The sequence below is a fragment of the Lissotriton vulgaris genome, chromosome 12 (assembly GCF_964263255.1).
Source record: "Lissotriton vulgaris chromosome 12, aLisVul1.2, whole genome shotgun sequence".
Classification (NCBI taxonomy): Eukaryota; Metazoa; Chordata; class Amphibia; order Caudata; family Salamandridae; genus Lissotriton; species Lissotriton vulgaris.
In genome coordinates this window covers 774591852-774609383 of record NC_141700.1, presented here as the reverse complement: position 1 = coordinate 774609383, position 17532 = coordinate 774591852, and the positions used below count along the sequence as shown (strand labels likewise).

The 17532-nt window shown below is 47.4% G+C and overlaps 1 protein-coding gene across 3 annotated transcripts in view; it reads right to left on the bottom strand.

Moving 5' to 3' along the window:
* Nucleotides 1-2999: 2999 nt before the first annotated feature.
* The window catches only part of LOC147678668 (beta-1,3-galactosyltransferase 5-like), a 176773-nt gene continuing 162240 nt past the window's right edge, over nucleotides 3000-17532 (bottom strand). For all 3 annotated transcript variants that reach the window (XM_086946122.1, XM_086946121.1, XM_086946123.1), the window contains one exon: nucleotides 3000-4183. In XM_086946122.1, the coding sequence (XP_086802248.1) occupies nucleotides 3543-4183 (641 nt within the window). In that variant the 3' untranslated portion in view covers nucleotides 3000-3542. The remainder of the gene's footprint in view (nucleotides 4184-17532) is intronic.

Here is a 17532-nt window from a genome sequence, read left to right as displayed (position 1 = left end):
CAGGGTCTCTGCCTCTGCCTTCATGCGGGCCATCTCATCATCTGCGTGTTTACCGAAAAGGGTCTCTCCGGAAAAGGGCAGATTGGCCACCCGCTGCTGGGCCTCCGGCTTGAGTGACGTGAGCCGTAGCCAGGCATGCCGCCGCTGGTTGATTCCATGGCAGTAACCATGTGCGGCCAACAGGGAGGTGTCCACCGCTGCACTGATCACCTGGTTTGAAACCAGCATCCCTTCCTTGAGGATCTCCTGGAAGTCCTCCCTCTTGTCTCTCGGTAGCAGTTCCACGAACTGTTGAAGGGAGTCCCACAGCGCCCGGTCGTAACGGCCTAGCAGAGCTGTATCGCTGGCAGCTTTCATGGCTGCGGAAGCGGTCCCACACGCTTTCCTTCCTGCTGAGTCGATCCACCGACTCTCCTTATCTGGCGGCACAGTGGATGACGGGTAGGTAGAATGTAATTTCCTGGCCGCCGTCACAATCACCGAATCCGGTACCGGATCCATTCTCAGGAATGCAGGGTCCGAATCCAGGGCCCTGTACTTCTTCAGAAGCCGGGACGGAGGGGCCTTCACCACCGCTGGCGTGAGGAACAGCTCCTCCTCAGGTTCCTTCAATCCAGGCACCAGAGGCAGAAGAGGGCGAGACAAGTGCTTCTTGTGAAACGTCTCGAATATCACGGACGTCGTAGGTGTTGGAGCCGTCACCGTGATACCTAACTTCGCAGCCCCCCTCAGGAGAACCTCCTGGAATGTGGCAATGTCGTCCACTGGAGAGATCCTGGTCCCTGGAGAGTCCGATAAGGTCGGCGAGTAGGAAGTATGGGCCCTGTAAGAGTCCGTGCGTGACCTGGACCCCCTCCTCCTATGGCAACGCCTTGATCTGGTGGAGGATCTATGGCGACTCCTTGATCTTCCTCTCCTTCCGGAGTGTGAACGGGACCTCCCCAGCCAAGGACGATCAACCGGGTCCACCGGAACGGGTGATTTGGGTTTAGACGGAGCCTTTGGTCTAGGCGTACCCTTCGGAGGCGTCGGAAGCTTAGGCAACGAGGTCGACCTCGGAGGAACCGGAGGTGGCACCTCAGGCAACCCATATTCAGGTTGCGGTGGAGGCAACGGAGGCGGCGTAGGTGTCCTCGGAGGGGGACCCCTCGGTAACGGAGGAGGGGGAGTCATCTTCCCCGACGGGGTATACACCTCGGAATTCACCGAGCGCGGCGAACCCCCTTCTTTTCCAGCCTGGGACGTAGGCGAGCCTCCCACGGCGTCAGGTCTACCTCCACCTCTTTTCGGCATCGAAGAACGGCGACCATACGGCGAGCGTCGGCCCCTGGACGTCGAGCGTCTCTTCCTCGGCGTCGAACGCCTTCGGCGCCTTGACGGCGACCTCCCGTGCCTCGACGGAGACCTTTTGCGCCTCGACGTCGAACCTCGGTGCCTCGACGTCGAACCTCGGTTCCTCGACGTCGAACCTCGGTGCCTCGAAGGCGACCTCAGGCGTCTTGACGGCGACCTCATGCGCCTCGACGGCGACCTCCTGTGCCTCGACGGCGACCTGGGCTTCGACGGCGACCTTGACGGCGAGGAACTCACCGACGACGCCCGCCTCCTCTTGGCCGACGGCAAACTGAGGTATCGCCTCGACGGCGAGCGCCGACGCCGGGCTCGTCGACGCCGACGAGGACGACGATGACACAGACACCGGAGACTTCGAAGGTCTGGTAACATCCCTCGACACCGAGCCTCGACGTCGTTTCTTCTCCAACGATGGGGAACAGACCGCAGTCATTCCTCTCGACGCCGTAGTGGGCGCAATGGACCCCGGCGGAGAATGGTGACGTTTGCTGGGCTTCCTGCCCCTGGGGAGCCCCCCAGGGGCCTCAGCATGGGCAGAAGAAGCCCCTCCATACCCACCTTGAGCCTTCAGTCTTCTTTCCTCGAGACCCTGAAGTCTGATCTTCTTCCTTTCCCTCAGGGTCCTTCCAGAGAAGCCTTGGCAGATAGCACACTCCTCTGGAACATGAGAAGCTGGAAGGCAGAGGATACACACCTCATGGTGGTCCGACCTGGCCTTTTTCCTGGAGCACTCCGGGCATTTGTCGAATAAGGCAGGCATCTTCAACAAAAACAGAGTGAGAAAACCAAGAAGAAAGGCCCCACAGCACAATAAAGTACTTTAACTTCGAAAATCAGTGAAAAAACACCAAATAAGTCCCAAAAAGGGAGAGCTCAATGCTCCAGGGTCCTGCTAGCAGGAGCCGGAAAAAAGAACTGAAAGTAAGAGGGACCTGCAGGGCATTTGGGATACTGTGAAGTTCTGGAAAGTTCTCTTAAAGGCACAGTATCCTATTCTGAGCCACATAATGGCAGCCTATGGGGCTTGCCTGTCCATGTCTTCCTCTCTATCATCCAGAGGGGGTTTTGCTGAAGGCAAGGGAAATCTAGACAGGCTTTGCTGTTTTGTGGATTTTTGGTGGAATTTCTAGCTGAAGTACTGAACAGTGTAGCCTGTTATAAGCTGCATTATATGTCTTTAAATTCTCTCAAGTGTCTGTGCAGTTCTGCATTTTTTCGACACTTTAAGAGATTATTTTTGATTGCTCCGGGGTCCACTCACATGGGCGGGACTATTCACTAGATTATGACTATACACAGAGATCCCCTACTACAGAAAGGAGAATTCTCTTCTGCAATTGTTGTTTGCAGTATTACCTAAATGGACATTGGACCCTTGCCAAATGTGGTCCTGTGGATTATACAGATAGTCTTGAAGGCCTTGTATTGTCATGAAAAACACAGCTATTCATAGAGCTAGTTACCTAATGAATTGCCTTGTACCAGCAAAGCCCATAAGTCTTATACTAATATGATACTGCATGTACAAACAGGGATGAACACATGCAGACTATATGTACAATGTCGCTCAGCAATCCTCTCTTCCTCTCGCAGTGCCCTGTATTGTTTATTTCCAAGCTTGCAGAAAAAGCATCAGCACATTGAAGTCTGACCATAATTTGTTTTATTTGAACATCCTCTAGATAACATATCTCCAAGTCAAAATACAGCACACATTACAGTTTCCCTAGCTGTATCCCATCATTCAGCTCTTTTACAGCTAGAGACCTGAACGCTTCCAAAGTTCTAATAAAACTCAACCTGAACCAACTCACCCCCACCCTCGGTAAATAATACTGATCATAAAGCACAGTTACAAACACGCAAGCGCCCAGTACCCAGTACATGGAAGCTATTAAAAGTTTGGTTCAAAACTTGGCCCAAGAAGGCTAAGTCTGTGGTTCTAACCCCTCTCCTCCTCCTAAAAAAATGCCGTGGTTACCTTTCCATGCATCCACGAGAGAACAAACTGCTTGAAGGGAGTGCAGTGGTATTGCAGCTTTGTGATTCCAGCATTAAAAAAAGGTTTCCATACAGGTTAGTTGGTATTCTGCAGGTAGATGGTAAAAGGTCCGCCTCACCAGGTAAAGAAAAACGCCAAATTACATTATCTGCCCACAGAAACCTAAAAGAAACAAGCTCACATTGATTTAATCTATGAAATCTGTTTGAATATTCTCTGCAGCCTCAGATTCAGGTGGCAGTTCTGTTGAATTAGAAGTCATCTTCTGAAAGTAGAGGGATGGGAATACATAGATGCACATTATAGCTAAGAATGCACTTATTAGAAGTAAGGACGCAGTCGCCACCATAAGCGCCAGGACGACAACAGTCAGGAAGAAGCTTTCTCTGTGGCACCACCAATTGTGCTGCACACTCTGCCAGATCTGCGCTACTTTATCTAGAGGCACACCATGGATGACCAGTGCCCATTTGTAACTGCATAGGTTATCCTCTGTTCCTACTGTGTAGAAACGTTCATCATGGCGAAGGGATAGGTTTGCAGCCAAGGACAAAAAGCCAAAGTACACGTCATCCAATGGAAAAACGGGGAGCCATGTAGACACCTGGTAAAGGGTAGGGATGAAAGCGCCTGGAAAGATGAACCCACCTCCCGAGGGGAAGATTGGGTATAAGCAGTAAGGGAAGAGGGACTCGCTGACTCCATACTTTCCGGTATGCATCACCACTGACTCAGTCTGCATGCTGCCGTGAATGGTATGGGCGGCCTCAGGAGTCTCCTTTACATAGTTCACAACTGCATCAGGGTTCACAAACTCGTCATCATCGCCTGCAAAAGTAAAATGAATGATAATCAGAAGCTGTAGGTCAATCAGAAGGAGCTTCACGTCTACTAGATAGCAACAAGTGTTTACCTACATTAGCTAAAAATCCCATGTACTGTTAAGTCAGTTATTTAAAAAAAACGTCCTCGGACTAGTAGTTGGCACAGCACTGAAAGGGAAATTGTAATTCGAGTTCTGAATTATGGATATAATTTCTGATTTCATTAAGGGTAGGATGTTTCCATGCACATGCACGATTCCTGGACACACTTAAATATACATATTTTCACCTTTGAAGATAATTTTAACACAAAAGCATTCAAATAGTATCTACACTTACTTTCCTTTGTTTTTTACAAAACTCAATTAAGTGATAGCCAAAAACACTGCTACCGTGAGATACTTCGACACAACATGAGAAAAAGGAACACTAATTTTCCACGTGGGAATCTTCGTTGAAGACAAATTTCCACTTGCATGTGAGATTTTGCATTACAAGTCTTATTGATAAATTAAGTATTTTTAAACAAGGATAAAGTTGCAGCCTATCTAAAGACTGATTTGACAAATTATATTTGATTTTTTTCTCGTTTTACACAGAGTCAATTGAACCTTTACATTCTTAATGCAAAAAGGATAGTCCAAAGGCAACTTTAATGCCTCGAGGTAAGAAAATAAGTTACTTACCTGTAACTGTATTTCTCCAGTACTGGAATCTTTCATACATTCACATGCTTAAATCATTCCCAGTCATCGAGATGGAATCCTCGGTATATCAAAATAGCACTGCAAAGTTGACATAAACTAGAAAAAAGGCCTAGCTAGACCCATTTCAATTTTGCAACATATTTGAGTTGCTTTGAAAAAAAGAGACCTTAGTTTTCAGCCAATCAGAACTGCCGTCCAGAAGACTCCTGAGAGAAACCTCAGACCTTCAGATGTTCATAGCACTAGTGCAAGACCTACACCTGCAAAGTCCAAAATGTGAGCCACTAGGGTGAGGACAGTGGGTGGCATGGGAATCTATGGGAATCTATGAAAGATTCCAATAATGGAGAACTTCAGTCACAGATAACTTATTTTCTTACACAAGTATTGGAACGTTCATAGAGTCACATGCTTAAATCCACGAGCCAGCAGTTACTGGCACTTTTTTGGTCAATAGACTAGCTGAAAGAATCAATTTTCCAAATATTAAAACAAGGCATGCTTTAAAATATGATCTTTAAAATTGGCAATAAAAGGAAGAGATATAAGTTATAATTCAAAAGTATAGCAAATAAGAAGGAACAGGAGGAAAAAAGTACATTAGTGAGGAAAAAATGTGCGTCGTTTCATAGAAGAAAGGAAGGAGGGGTGAAGGAGATAGCTCATCGTCAATGAAAAAGGTTTCCCAGCACCGCCTCGCCTACTGCTGTCTCGCTGGAAACCGTGGAGTCCAAGCTGTAGTGCTTGGTAAAGGTGCGGGTAATCTTCCAGGTAAAAGCTCAGCAGATGTCCTTAGAAGGTACTACAGCAAATAGAGCAGTTGAGGCTGAGACCACTCTCGCAGAATGGGCCGACACTGGCACCCTGGGAGGTTTTCCTGCAGATTGATGGCAGTACTGAATAGCACTTTATATCCAATGTACAATACTCTGTTTGGATAGGGGCTAGCCTTTCCGAGGGACACTGTAGGTCACAAAGACCCGAGGTTATTTCTGTAAGGCTTTAGTTCTTTGAAGACAGAATTTTAGACAGGGTTGTATATCCAGCTAATGAACTCTTTCTGCTGGCATCGTAGGTTGTAGAAAGAATCTTCTGAGTATAAGAGGCTCATTCAAGTGAAAGTCCAAAGAAACTTTAGGAATGAATCTAATGGTTGGTACACATGACTACTCTGTCATCCCTAATTTGAAAAAATTGTTATGAATAGAATGAGCCCGAATTTCACTGACTCTTCCAGCAGATGTCAATGCTAGAAGAAGGGCAACCTACCATTAAACGAACTTGAGATCAGCTTTATGGGTTGGCTCAAAATGATGCCTCATGAGTTGAAAAAGGACTATGTTAAGATGCCTGAGTGGTGGAGGAGGTCTGACTGGTGGAAAGACTCTAAACAGTCCTTTCATGAATTGCTTAATGATCCTGGCTGACCATAAAGAGGACCCTGAAGAGGTCCTTCTAAAAAGAGATATTGCAGCTAGACAGACCTTAATGGAGGCGTAGGCCAATCTAGATTTTTCCAAAAGAAGGATGTAAGGAAGGATTTCATGAGGTGAGGAAGAGAAAGGATGTACTTTCGATTCTTGACACCAAAGGCAAAATCGCTTACACTTAATTCTATATGTTTTGTTAGTGCTCCGTGCCTGGGGATTGGAAAGAATCTCTTTGCATTTAGCTGGGAGGTTCAGATGGTCATACTCAAGGTGTTCAGACGCTAATCGAAGCCATTTGGGATATTGATGTAGCACTTGTCCCTGGGACATCGTCAGAAGAGATTTAGGGCCATATGTATCAAGAAAACGATTTGCGATTCTGAAATTGCGAATTTTACCGAATCGCAAATTCAGAATCGCAAATCGGCATGTATCAACACAATCGCAAATATTTAGCGATTCGGCCATAATCGCTAAATAATTGCGCGATGGCCAATAGCGATTCCTTAATCTTAAAAAATCGCTAATTTGCGAGATCACAGTCAGAAAATCGCTAAATTGCGAGATCGCAGCCCGAAAATCGTAAAATAGCGATGCTCCAACGGGAAAAATCGCTACTTTGCGATTTTCTGGAAACATCCAATCGCAATCCTGATGCTTTATGATGACATCACCATCCAGGAAGTGAGTGATTTCCCATGGTGCTTCAGGATTGATGCTGAGAGAGTGTGTGAGTGTTTGCTACTCAGGAGCCATGGCAGAAGGTGGAAATAAGGATTTTCCAGCAACCCAGCAGGAGCAGCAAGAGGGGGAAGCCGCCAGGAAGAGAAAGCTCAAGTTCTCTGAGGCAGAACTAGAAACCCTCATCACAGAAATAGTGCCAAACCATGAGGCATTATTTGGGAGGAGTTCACACAAGGTGCCTGAAGCCAGGAAGAGAAGGATTTGGGAAGGCATCCAAGCCAAAGTAAATGCCCTTGGAGTAACACACAGGACAATAGAAGTGTTGCGCAAGCGCTGGTAAGACCTGCGCCAGCGCTCCAAGGAGAAGTTGGCTGCCAGGCTGGAGCAGTGCCAGCTCACCGGTGGGGGAACCTCCAATGTCACAGACTCTACGCCACTGGAGGAACTGGTAGAGGGAACACTGCCTCCACAGAGTGTTGCGGGCGTGTCCCTGCTAGACAGCTCAGCCCAACCAGCTGCAAGACCAGGTAAGGAGCATGCCTTCCCACCCTAAACCACCCCCAGCAACCCCCTGCAGCGACCTAGGGATAAGGGGAACCACATGTCAGCCCAGAGCAAGTACACAGGCACTCACAGCAATGCATTATGGGAGATGTAGTCACAATAGTCAGTAATGTATGATGTAGCATCCAAGTTTAGCACATTTTACATGTGCAGGTCAGGAAAGGTGAATGACACAAGTAAAGTCAGGGAACACTGTGAAAGAATTTATTTGAACATCACATGACAGGAACAATATATGAATGTGTGCTGTTCTATCCACAGCACCTGCAAGTGGAAAGGCAACAGCCAGTGCAAGTGACACAGGACCCCAAGCCTCTGGAGAAGCTAGCCAGAGCCAGGATACAGATGGGGAGGTTAGTCCTTTCAGCCAACCACAGGGACACAGAAGGAGGATCGTCAGGCCATTGAGGATCATGGAAGATGAGGATGAGGACAATGTGATAGTGCAGTCTGAAGCACCAGTTACCCAGCAGCATGAGTCAAGACCACAGACCAGAGGCAGGCGTAGACCCCGCAGGGGCATCAGCTCCAGTGAGCATCAGGATGATTCTGTGTTTGCTGGCCTCGAAATGCACATGCTCCAGGTACACCGCCTGCAAGCAAAACATATGAAGGCAATTCAGCGAGAGATTGGGGCAGGGAACAGGGGAATTCGCCAAGAAATCAGGGGGGCTGTGCAGGAGCTGACTGCCGAGTTGAGAGCAGAACGAGCAGCCAGGCGCAAAGAAATGGCCCGCATGGACCACTACACTTGCGCTATTAACTGGCTGGCCTCCTCCACCAATATGCTGGCAAGGCGTGCCATAGAGACCCAGCGTGAGTTCTCTCACGGAATCCATGATATTGCCACTGTGGTAGTGCAGTCAACTGCTACCCTGGATGAACTGTGCGCACTGCGTACTGCTGGTCCAGGGGTGCTGACCCCCAGTGAGGAGTCCTCACAGTCAGTGCGGAGCTCCAGCACCCCACCTCCCACTGTTGAGAGGCGCCGTAGTGGCAAGAGCAACAGGCCTGCCACACACCAATAGGAACTGCTGCAAAAAGACTATTGCACACAGGAGAGAAATAGGGTCAGCAACAGTGTTGCATTTACTGTGATTTGACTACAATTGTTGCACTGTGAATTCAACAGTCACAATAGCGCCAGGACACCTACGGGTAACAGAGCGCTGTACAAGTGTCAAAAATAAATAAATAAATAAACATGTGCATTGGATTGGGAGATTTCCTTTATGTTTCTTTGGATTTGTGACATTGTTGCTATTGTGACACATACAATATGTACAATGATTTTCAATATATACACATATATACAAATTTGACTTTCAAAAGAGGCCGTCCATTAATACAGATTTACAGAATCCCATGTGTTGCTTGTCAATTCTATTGGGTTTCTGAAGTATTGGGGCCAATTGAAAAAATGTCGACGTTTCGACCCTTTGCGTGCCAAGGTGAATGAGGTCGCAGCGGGTCTTTCTCAAGACAGATGTACCAAGCACGACAGTCCTGGAGTTCAAGTGCAGATGAGTCACCTGGACTGGATTGAAACGAAGTCCTTAAATCCGAAGACGTGAAGGAAATAGTCAATTTCTCTTTTGCAAGTCAAATTTGTATATATGTGTATAAATTGTCTATATTGGAAATCATTATTGTACATATTGTATGTGTCACATGAGCACTATTCACTATTGTCACATGTTGCACTTTTTTACTATGATATTGACAGTCATTTATGAATCACTTGGAACGCATCTTGAAAAATATAAAGATATAAATAGTTCTATACAGGCTTTTCTTTTCATTTATTGTAAGAACCTGTTGTGAATTCCTGTCAGAGGGAGGAGGTAATATTACATGCAGATAGAATTTACAAATTAGTTGTTTCACTACCCGACAGAACTAATTTTCCTTTTAATCATAATTTACCCAGGTTCTGAGGGGCACAGGGTTAACCCCAGTTTTTTCTTGAAAATGAGACGAAGTGGAGGCTGCTGAGAGAGCTGAAGGAGTTCTTGAAACCAATACTGTCTTGGCCAACGGGGAGCAATGAGGATGAGAGTGCAATGTTCCCTCTTCATCTTTTGCAGTATCCTCTGAATGAGCGGGATCGGAGGATAATCGTATGCAAATATTCCGGACCATCTCATCAAAAGGGCATTTCCCCTCGATCCCTGTTGAGGAAACCTGCTGGCGTAAAACAGGCATTTGCTGTTCTGCTGCGTGGCAAACAGATCCAGTGTTGGTGTTCCCCATGCTTGAAAGATCCTCTCCACTTGATGTTGCTCGAGTTCCCATTCGTGACAGCCTGTGAAAGTCCTGCTGAGGTTGTCGGCTAGAGAGTTCTGGACACCTTGCACATGTTCTGCTCTGAGGGATATGCCGTGGTGTATGACCCACTCCCACATTTCTTGAGCTTCCAGCGAGAGGGAGAGAGATTTTGTTCCCCCTTGTTTCTTTATATAATACATGCTGGTGGTATTGTCCGTGCACACCAGGACTGATGAATTCGCAATCTGTGGAAGGAAGGCTTGCAGGGACAGAAAGATGGCTCTCAGCTCCTGGCTGTTGATATGTTTCTGTTGATACTGATGAGACCACCGCCCTTGAATCTGAAGGTCCTGGAGGTGACCTCCCCAACCTTCCATGGAAGCATCTGTTGTCAGGGTGAACTCTGGTATGTCGTGGAGAAATGTGAGGCCTGGTGACAAATTGTGTGTCTTCGACCACCAAAGAATGGCTTGCTTCATCTTGGAAGTTACTTTTATGCGGTCGTCGAACGACCCGTCCGCTTGCTTCCACTGCCGATGTAATTCTTCCTGCAGTGGCCTCATTCTGAGTCTCGCCATGGGGATGAGACTGATTGCAGATGAGCACATCCCTAGCAGGGAAGCAAATGTTCGGACCGAAAGAGACCTCTTGCAAATATTTATTTTGCTAGGTTTAACAGTTTGGTTTGCCGCTCTTGAGTCAAGAACGCCTTGCACTGGCATGTGTCCAAAACCGCTCCCAGAAAGGTTAATTCCTGCCCGGGTTGGAGCTGAGATTTGTTTGCATTGAGGGTCAGTCCCAGATTGGAGAACAGAGAGAGGGAACCCTTGACCGCTTCCTTTGTGGAGATTTTCGAGGGTCCTTTTAGGAGCCAGTCGTCGAGGTACGGGAAAACTTGTATTCCCTGTGACCTCAGCATGGCCGCTACCGGGGCTAAGCACTTGGTAAATATCCTCGGTGCTGATTTCAGGCCGAATGGGAGCACTTTGAATTAAAAGTGGACGCCAGCCACTGCAAACCTCAGGTATTTGCGGTGTTTTGGATGGATAGGGATGTGAAAGTAGGCGTCTTCCAGGTCCAGAGAAGCCATAAAGTCCCCTTTGTTGAGACAATTCAGAATATCTGTTAGTCTTACCATGCGAAAACTCTGTTTTTTCAGATATTTGTTGAGCTTGCGCAGATCCAAAATCGTCCGCCACTCTCGTGAATTTTTCTCTACGAGGAAGAAGCGAGAATAAAATCCTTTCCCTTTCTGAGTGGAGGGAACTCGTTCTATCGCATTCTTGTGTAGCATCTTTAAGGCCTTTTTGAACAGCAAGTGAAGACGAGGGGGAGGGGGACCCCTGGGCGGCACTGTTGGTAGTTTCTGCAAAAACTTCAGAGTGTGTCCATTCCTGACAAGATCCAGGACCCACTGATCCGAAGTTATGCTCCGCCACTGTTGGTAAAAGGCGGCAATCTTGACGCCCACGGGCAGGGGAGGATGAATGATTGACGTCCGGCAAAGCTCATTGGCGCTTGTTGGAATCACGCCCTTGATTGTTTGAGCGCCGTTTCCCTCCCTGACGAGAGAAACTACCAGAGGCAGGAGGCTGTCTGTAGGATGATTGATAGTACAGTTGCTTGTACTGCTACTGGTACTGTCGATTTTGCTTTTGGAATAGTTTCCCCTGGAGGAGTAACCACGGCCCCTTGCTCCTCTAAAGGATTCTCACCTGTATTGTAGGGAGCCTAGTGATTTGGCAGTGTCCGTACCTGTTTTGATAGCCAGCAAAGCATCATTGATGTGTTTGCCAAAGAGCGAATCCCCATCGTACGCCATGTCCAAAATCTTTGTTTGGACCTCAGGTCTGAAGGAGGTAGCTTTGAGCCAACCCTGACGCCTGAGGACTGCTGCTCCCGCCAATTGCCTAAAATTGGTGTTAGATATACCAAGGGTGCAATCAATGATCTCCGATGCCGCCCTTTCTCCCTCAAGTACGACTTTGCGCACCTCCTGTTGGTGATCCTCCGGGATGAGATCGAGGAATTCTGACAGATCTGACCACATTTGTCTGTTATAACGGGCCATAATTGCTAACGAATTAGCTGCCTTAATGGAGGCTGCTGCGTTTGCAGAAAACCTTTTCCCTATTGCATCCAGTCTCCTGCCTTGTCAGGTGGCGTTGAAATCGGAGCTGAAGGGTTCTTAGACCTCTGTTGCGCCGCTTGAGATATGAACGAGTCTGGCCGAGGGTGTCCTGTTAAACAAGCTGGAGTATCAGCTGGAGCGCGATACTTATTCTCAATTCTTGGAGGAACTGCCGGAATGGAAACAGGTGTTTTCATGATGTTGAGGCCCTCCTTCCATATGTAGTCAATAATTGGGATAGCCCTGGTAATCTTTCGATATCCCTCCTTAAAGTCATGTAAAAAGCAGTCAGACTGCTCCACTGTAATAGGCAATTCAAACGTTGCATAATGTTATGAAATCAGCCAATATCCTCAGGCGAAGAATCTGACGGGCGCGGTGTAGGCATGCGAATGACAATCATTCCACGGATCCGTAGGCGTAACATCTGGCAACTCGCCCTCTTCCCTGTCATCACCCTCTTCAGAAGAAGAGGCATCCGCGTCTCCTTGGGCTGTAGGGTTTGCATCCTGCCTTGGCGACAAAGGAGCTTGCGGCGAAGGAGGCCTTGGCATCTCAACTGGCACAGGCGGCACAATTGGTGCAACTTGAGTTGGAGGAAATCTCTGGCATTAATCTGCCAACATGGCTTGTAAGTCTTATATTAAAGTAGGTGGCAGATTACTTGAGTCCTCTGAACGTGGAGGTCTTGTATGGTGCGAATGATATGGCGTTGAGAAGTCCTCATTGTCGTAATGCTCTTGCTCACCGTCCTCCTCCTCCTGTTGATACTTAATATTCAATTGTGAAGGGTGACAGGCAACCCCAAAAGGGCCTTCATCCTCTTCATCATCCTCCACTTAGGTCTCCAAAATGTGAGATGGTAAAAGTGGAGAAATGTGAGTAGTCCTGTATTCGATAAGTTTTCATTTGAAACCGGGTATACTGCACTCTCGTTGGAGGTGTGTTGAGCAACAGTTTAGCTGATGGCTTAACCGTCGACGGAGCTGTCGTCGACGGTACTGTCGACAATGATGTTGTCGACGAAGACACCATTGACGGCCTCGTCGTCGAGGGATTCATCGACGAGGCCGTCAATGGTGTCTTCGTCGATGAATCCTTCGTCGACGAGGCCGTCGATGGTGTCTTCGTCGACGAATCCTTCGTCAACGGAACAGTCGCCGACGAGTCCATCGATGGTGTCTTCGTCGACGGAACAGGATTAGACGGGCCTGTTGGGTTCGTCAAAGGGGTCTTCTTGGACATGGTGATGGGATCGTCGTCGACGGGATAGTCGACGATGAATTCAACGGCATTTGGCTTTTCGTCGATGAAGACCTTATAGACGACGAAATTTTAGCAGACACCAAAGGAGAAGTAATAGCTGAAGTGGTGACCTTTGCAGAAGAAGTTGAAGAGGTAGAAGTCAAAGTAGTAGTATGAGGAGACACCAGAGAAGGATTAGTTACTTACCTGTAATCCTAGTTCTCTTCCAGGGGTATACTCATTAAAGTCATAAGCACTGAATTATCTCCGCCCATGAGCGGGGACCCGGAACACATAAACAATATACATATATATGTGTAAATATAACCAAAAGTACAAAGTACTAAGTAATTATACACATATACATGTATAATAACATAATATGCAGCCTAACCTTAACACATAGGCTAATCAAACCAAAACCTTACACGTTCTGAAGCATGAAAATATGCTGTATATAAATGCAATAAACAGGCATGAGCCTAAAATGCATTTCATAGCCATGAAAAACCTTTTATTTTCATCAAAGAACCTGTAGTAAACAGTTATTAGCCTAAAAGGGCTGCATATGAAAAAATGTCAGTGTACAGAAAATCAGACTGGCACCCTGCCTTTAAGGCCCCAGAGAATCTGCACACTTTGCCTTTAAGGCCTCCAGGAGAACTCTGTTCCCATCATGCCCCACAGGTGACAGTTAGGTCAGTTCTTTTGTACGGTACAGTAAACTTTAGCAGGAATCTGCACTTAAACATATTGAAAATTTTAAACCTTAATGCTACTGCTCGCGGGAGGGTGCTTATGACTTTAATGAGTATAGCCCTGGAAGAGAACTAGGATTACAGGTAAGTAACTAATCCTTCTCTTCCAGGGGATACTCATTAATAGTCATAAGCACTGAATAGAGTAGCAAGCTCATACCCACAGAAGCGGGCGAACAGATTAAAGCATAGTCATACTTTAAAATCACAGTGTTTAACTAGTATTAGCAAACAAATTTCTGAGTGATGCTTGTCCCACTTGTGCATCAGTCTGAGCATCAGAATCCAAACAGTAATGGCGTGTAAACGTACGAACTGAACGCCAAGTAGCTGCTTTACATATCTCTGACATAGCCACATTCCTAAGGAGAGCTGTGGTAGAAGCTTTTCCCCTCGTAGAATGAGCCCTAGGTCTACCTGGTAAAGACTTGTGGGCTAGCTGATAAGCCAGTAAGATACATGACACTATCCACCTAGAAATGGATCTCTTGGATGCTGCCAAACCAGTATTTGTAGGACCATAGTTCACAAACAGACGGTCCGTCTGTCTCAAAGACTTAGTTTTATCTAAGTAAAATTTCAAAACCCTTTTTAGATCTAATGAATGTAAAGTCCGTTCTGCCGGACTTGAAGGGTTCGGAAAGAAAGTAGGCAATGTTATGGATTGGTTAATATGAAAATCCGACACCACCTTAGGTAGGAAAGCAGGATGAGTCCTGAGCACCACTCTGTTTCCATGAAAAACTGTGTATGGTTCATTGCAACACAAAGCCTGGATTTCGCTCACCCTACGAGCAGAAGTGATGGCCACCAGGAACGCTACTTTCCACGTCAGGTGTTGCAAAGACGCTCTATGTATCGGCTCAAATGGGGGACCCATAAATTTAGTCAATACCACATTAAGCTCCCAAGGTGGAGACGGAGACCTGATTGGAGGATAAACCTTTCTTAACCCCTCCAGAAAATCCTTCACCACAGGCATTCGAAAGAAAGATATCTGTGTTGGCGATTTTCTATAAGCAGTTATTGCAGCAAGATGGACTTTGATGGAATTGAACTGCAAGCCAGATTCAGCAAGGTAAAGAAGATAAGGCAAGACCACCTTTTCTTGACCCTGAATAGGGTCCAGACCCTTACTCTGACACCAAAGGTAAAAGCGTTTCCACTTAAATCCGTAGGATTGTCTCGTAGAAGGCCGCTTTGCTTCCTTAAGGATGTTCATACACTCCGGATTCAGCTGTAAGTGCCCGTACTGGATGACTTCAGGAGCCATGCTGCCAAGCGCAGGGAGGGCAGATTGGGATGAAACACTTGCCCCTTCTGCTTGGACAGAAGATCCGGGCGACACGGCAATCTCCTGTGCGGTGTTATTGACAACTGGAGGAGATCTGGGAACCACCACTGGCGTGGCCACTCTGGGCAAATCAGTATCATTCTGGAGTGAGTCTTGTACAGCCGATTGATCACTGCTGGTATCAACGGTGTCGGTGGGAAGGCGTACAGCAAATTTTGACACCAATCTATCAAAAGGGCATTCCCTTGAGACCCTTTCTGGTAGAACCTGGACGCGAAGACGGGGCATTTTGCGTTTGCCGCGTCTGCGAACAGATCTATGTCTGGTGTTCCCCAATCCTGGAAAATGCTGTGCGCGACGTCTTCGTTGAGAACCCAGTCGTGCGCTTCGACGAAGTCTCTGCTGAGGTCGTCCGCCTGTGTGTTGAGACTCCCCGGCAGGTGAATTGCTGTTATGGACAGGTCTCGCGCCAGTAACCAATGCCAGATGGTCTGGGCTTCTATGGAAAGAGTCCTGGATCTGGTACCCCCCTGCTTGTTTAAGTAATACATTGTAGTTGTATTGTCTGTTTGTACCAGGAGGGACCGAGTCTGTAGCGATGGCGCCAGGGACTTGAGAGCAAGATGGACCGCTCTGAGCTCGAGAAGATTGATGTGATCTCCTTTCTCGAAGTCTGACCATTGCCCTTGTACCTGCAGAGGGCCCATATGCGCCCCCCAGCCTTGAAGAGAGGCATCTGTTATCAGAGTCTGCGTTGGTGGGTCCTGATGAAAAGGGACTCCCTTCATCACGTGCACCTTCTTCATCCACCACCGGATGGAATCTTTTGCAGACTGTTGGAGATAAATCCGGTCCTCCCAGCATCCCGTCCTCTGTTGCCATTGATCTTCCAGACACTGTTGTAGAGGACGCATCTGCAAACGTGCGTTTGGCACGATGAAAATGCACGACGCCATTGAGCCCAGGAGAGAGGACACTTGCCGAACTGTCGGACGTGCAGTGTGAAGGAGAAGCAGACACTTCGCTCTGATGGATGACCACCTCTCCTCCGAAGGACACACGTTTTCTACTTCTGTCTCCAGCTGAGCACCCAGGTAGTGGATCTTCTGGGTGGGATTCATTATCGACTTCTTGTAGTTGACTTGCAGACCCAACTTGTACATGAGCTGAAGACAAATCAACAGATGTTCCTCTAGAAGCGATGGGGATGAACTCTTCAGAAGCCAGTCGTCTAAGTACGGATATATGAAAATCCGACTCTTTCGAAGACAAGCCGCCACTACAGCCATACATTTTGAAAATGTCCTGGGAGCTGATCTCAGGCCAAAAGGAAGCACTGCGTACTGATAATGACGAGCCGCCACTTGAAACCTGAGAAATTTGCGATGTTTTCTGGATACCGGAATATGAAAATAAGCGTCCTTTAGATCGATGGAGCACATCCAATCCCCTTGGTGTAATTGAGGGAAGATCTGGTGAAGAGCCAGCATTCGGAATCTCTCCTTCCGAATGAATTTGTTCAGTCGCCTCAAATCCAGAATGGGTCTGAACTCTGTGACTGGACCTTTTTTCTGCACAAGAAAGAATCGAGAGTACAGGCCTTGACCTCTCTGCTGGAAAGGGACTGGTTCTATGGCCTTCTTCAGGAGGACGTTCGCTTCCTGTTGCAAGCGCTTTATATTCCACTGTACCATCTTTAGAGGGCGCATGACAGGGGGTGCCTTCTTGAACCTCAAAAGGTACCCGTTCTGAATGACATCCAGCACCCATCTGTCCTTCGTGATCTGTTTCCACTCGTCCAGATAACGCACAATACTTCCTCCAACCGGAGTGAGACACGGTTGTAGAGGAAGCATCCATTCATTGTTTCTGAGGCTGCTTGGCAGCTGATGACTGCTGCCTATTTCCATTGCCTCTGCCCCGTCCAGGCCGCCTCTGCTGGAATTGCGATCTTTGTTGATTCTGGCCTTGATTTTGCGAAGACCAATTCGTTTGTTGACTCCTTTGTTGAAAAGATCTCTTGTCATAGGGACGAAAAGTACCCGACGTTTAAATTCTTTTTTCTTCTCAAGGCCTACGGCCTTAAGAGTGTCCAACTCCACCTTCATCTTAGACATCTCGTCGTCTGCATGAGATCCAAACAGAGTTGATCCATTAAAAGGTAAATTGACCATTTTCCTCTGTGCCTCCGGCTTTAGCCCCGTAAGGCGAAGCCAGGCTGTACGTCTTGCGCAAACACCGTGTGCATAGCCATGAGCCGACAAGTCTGCAG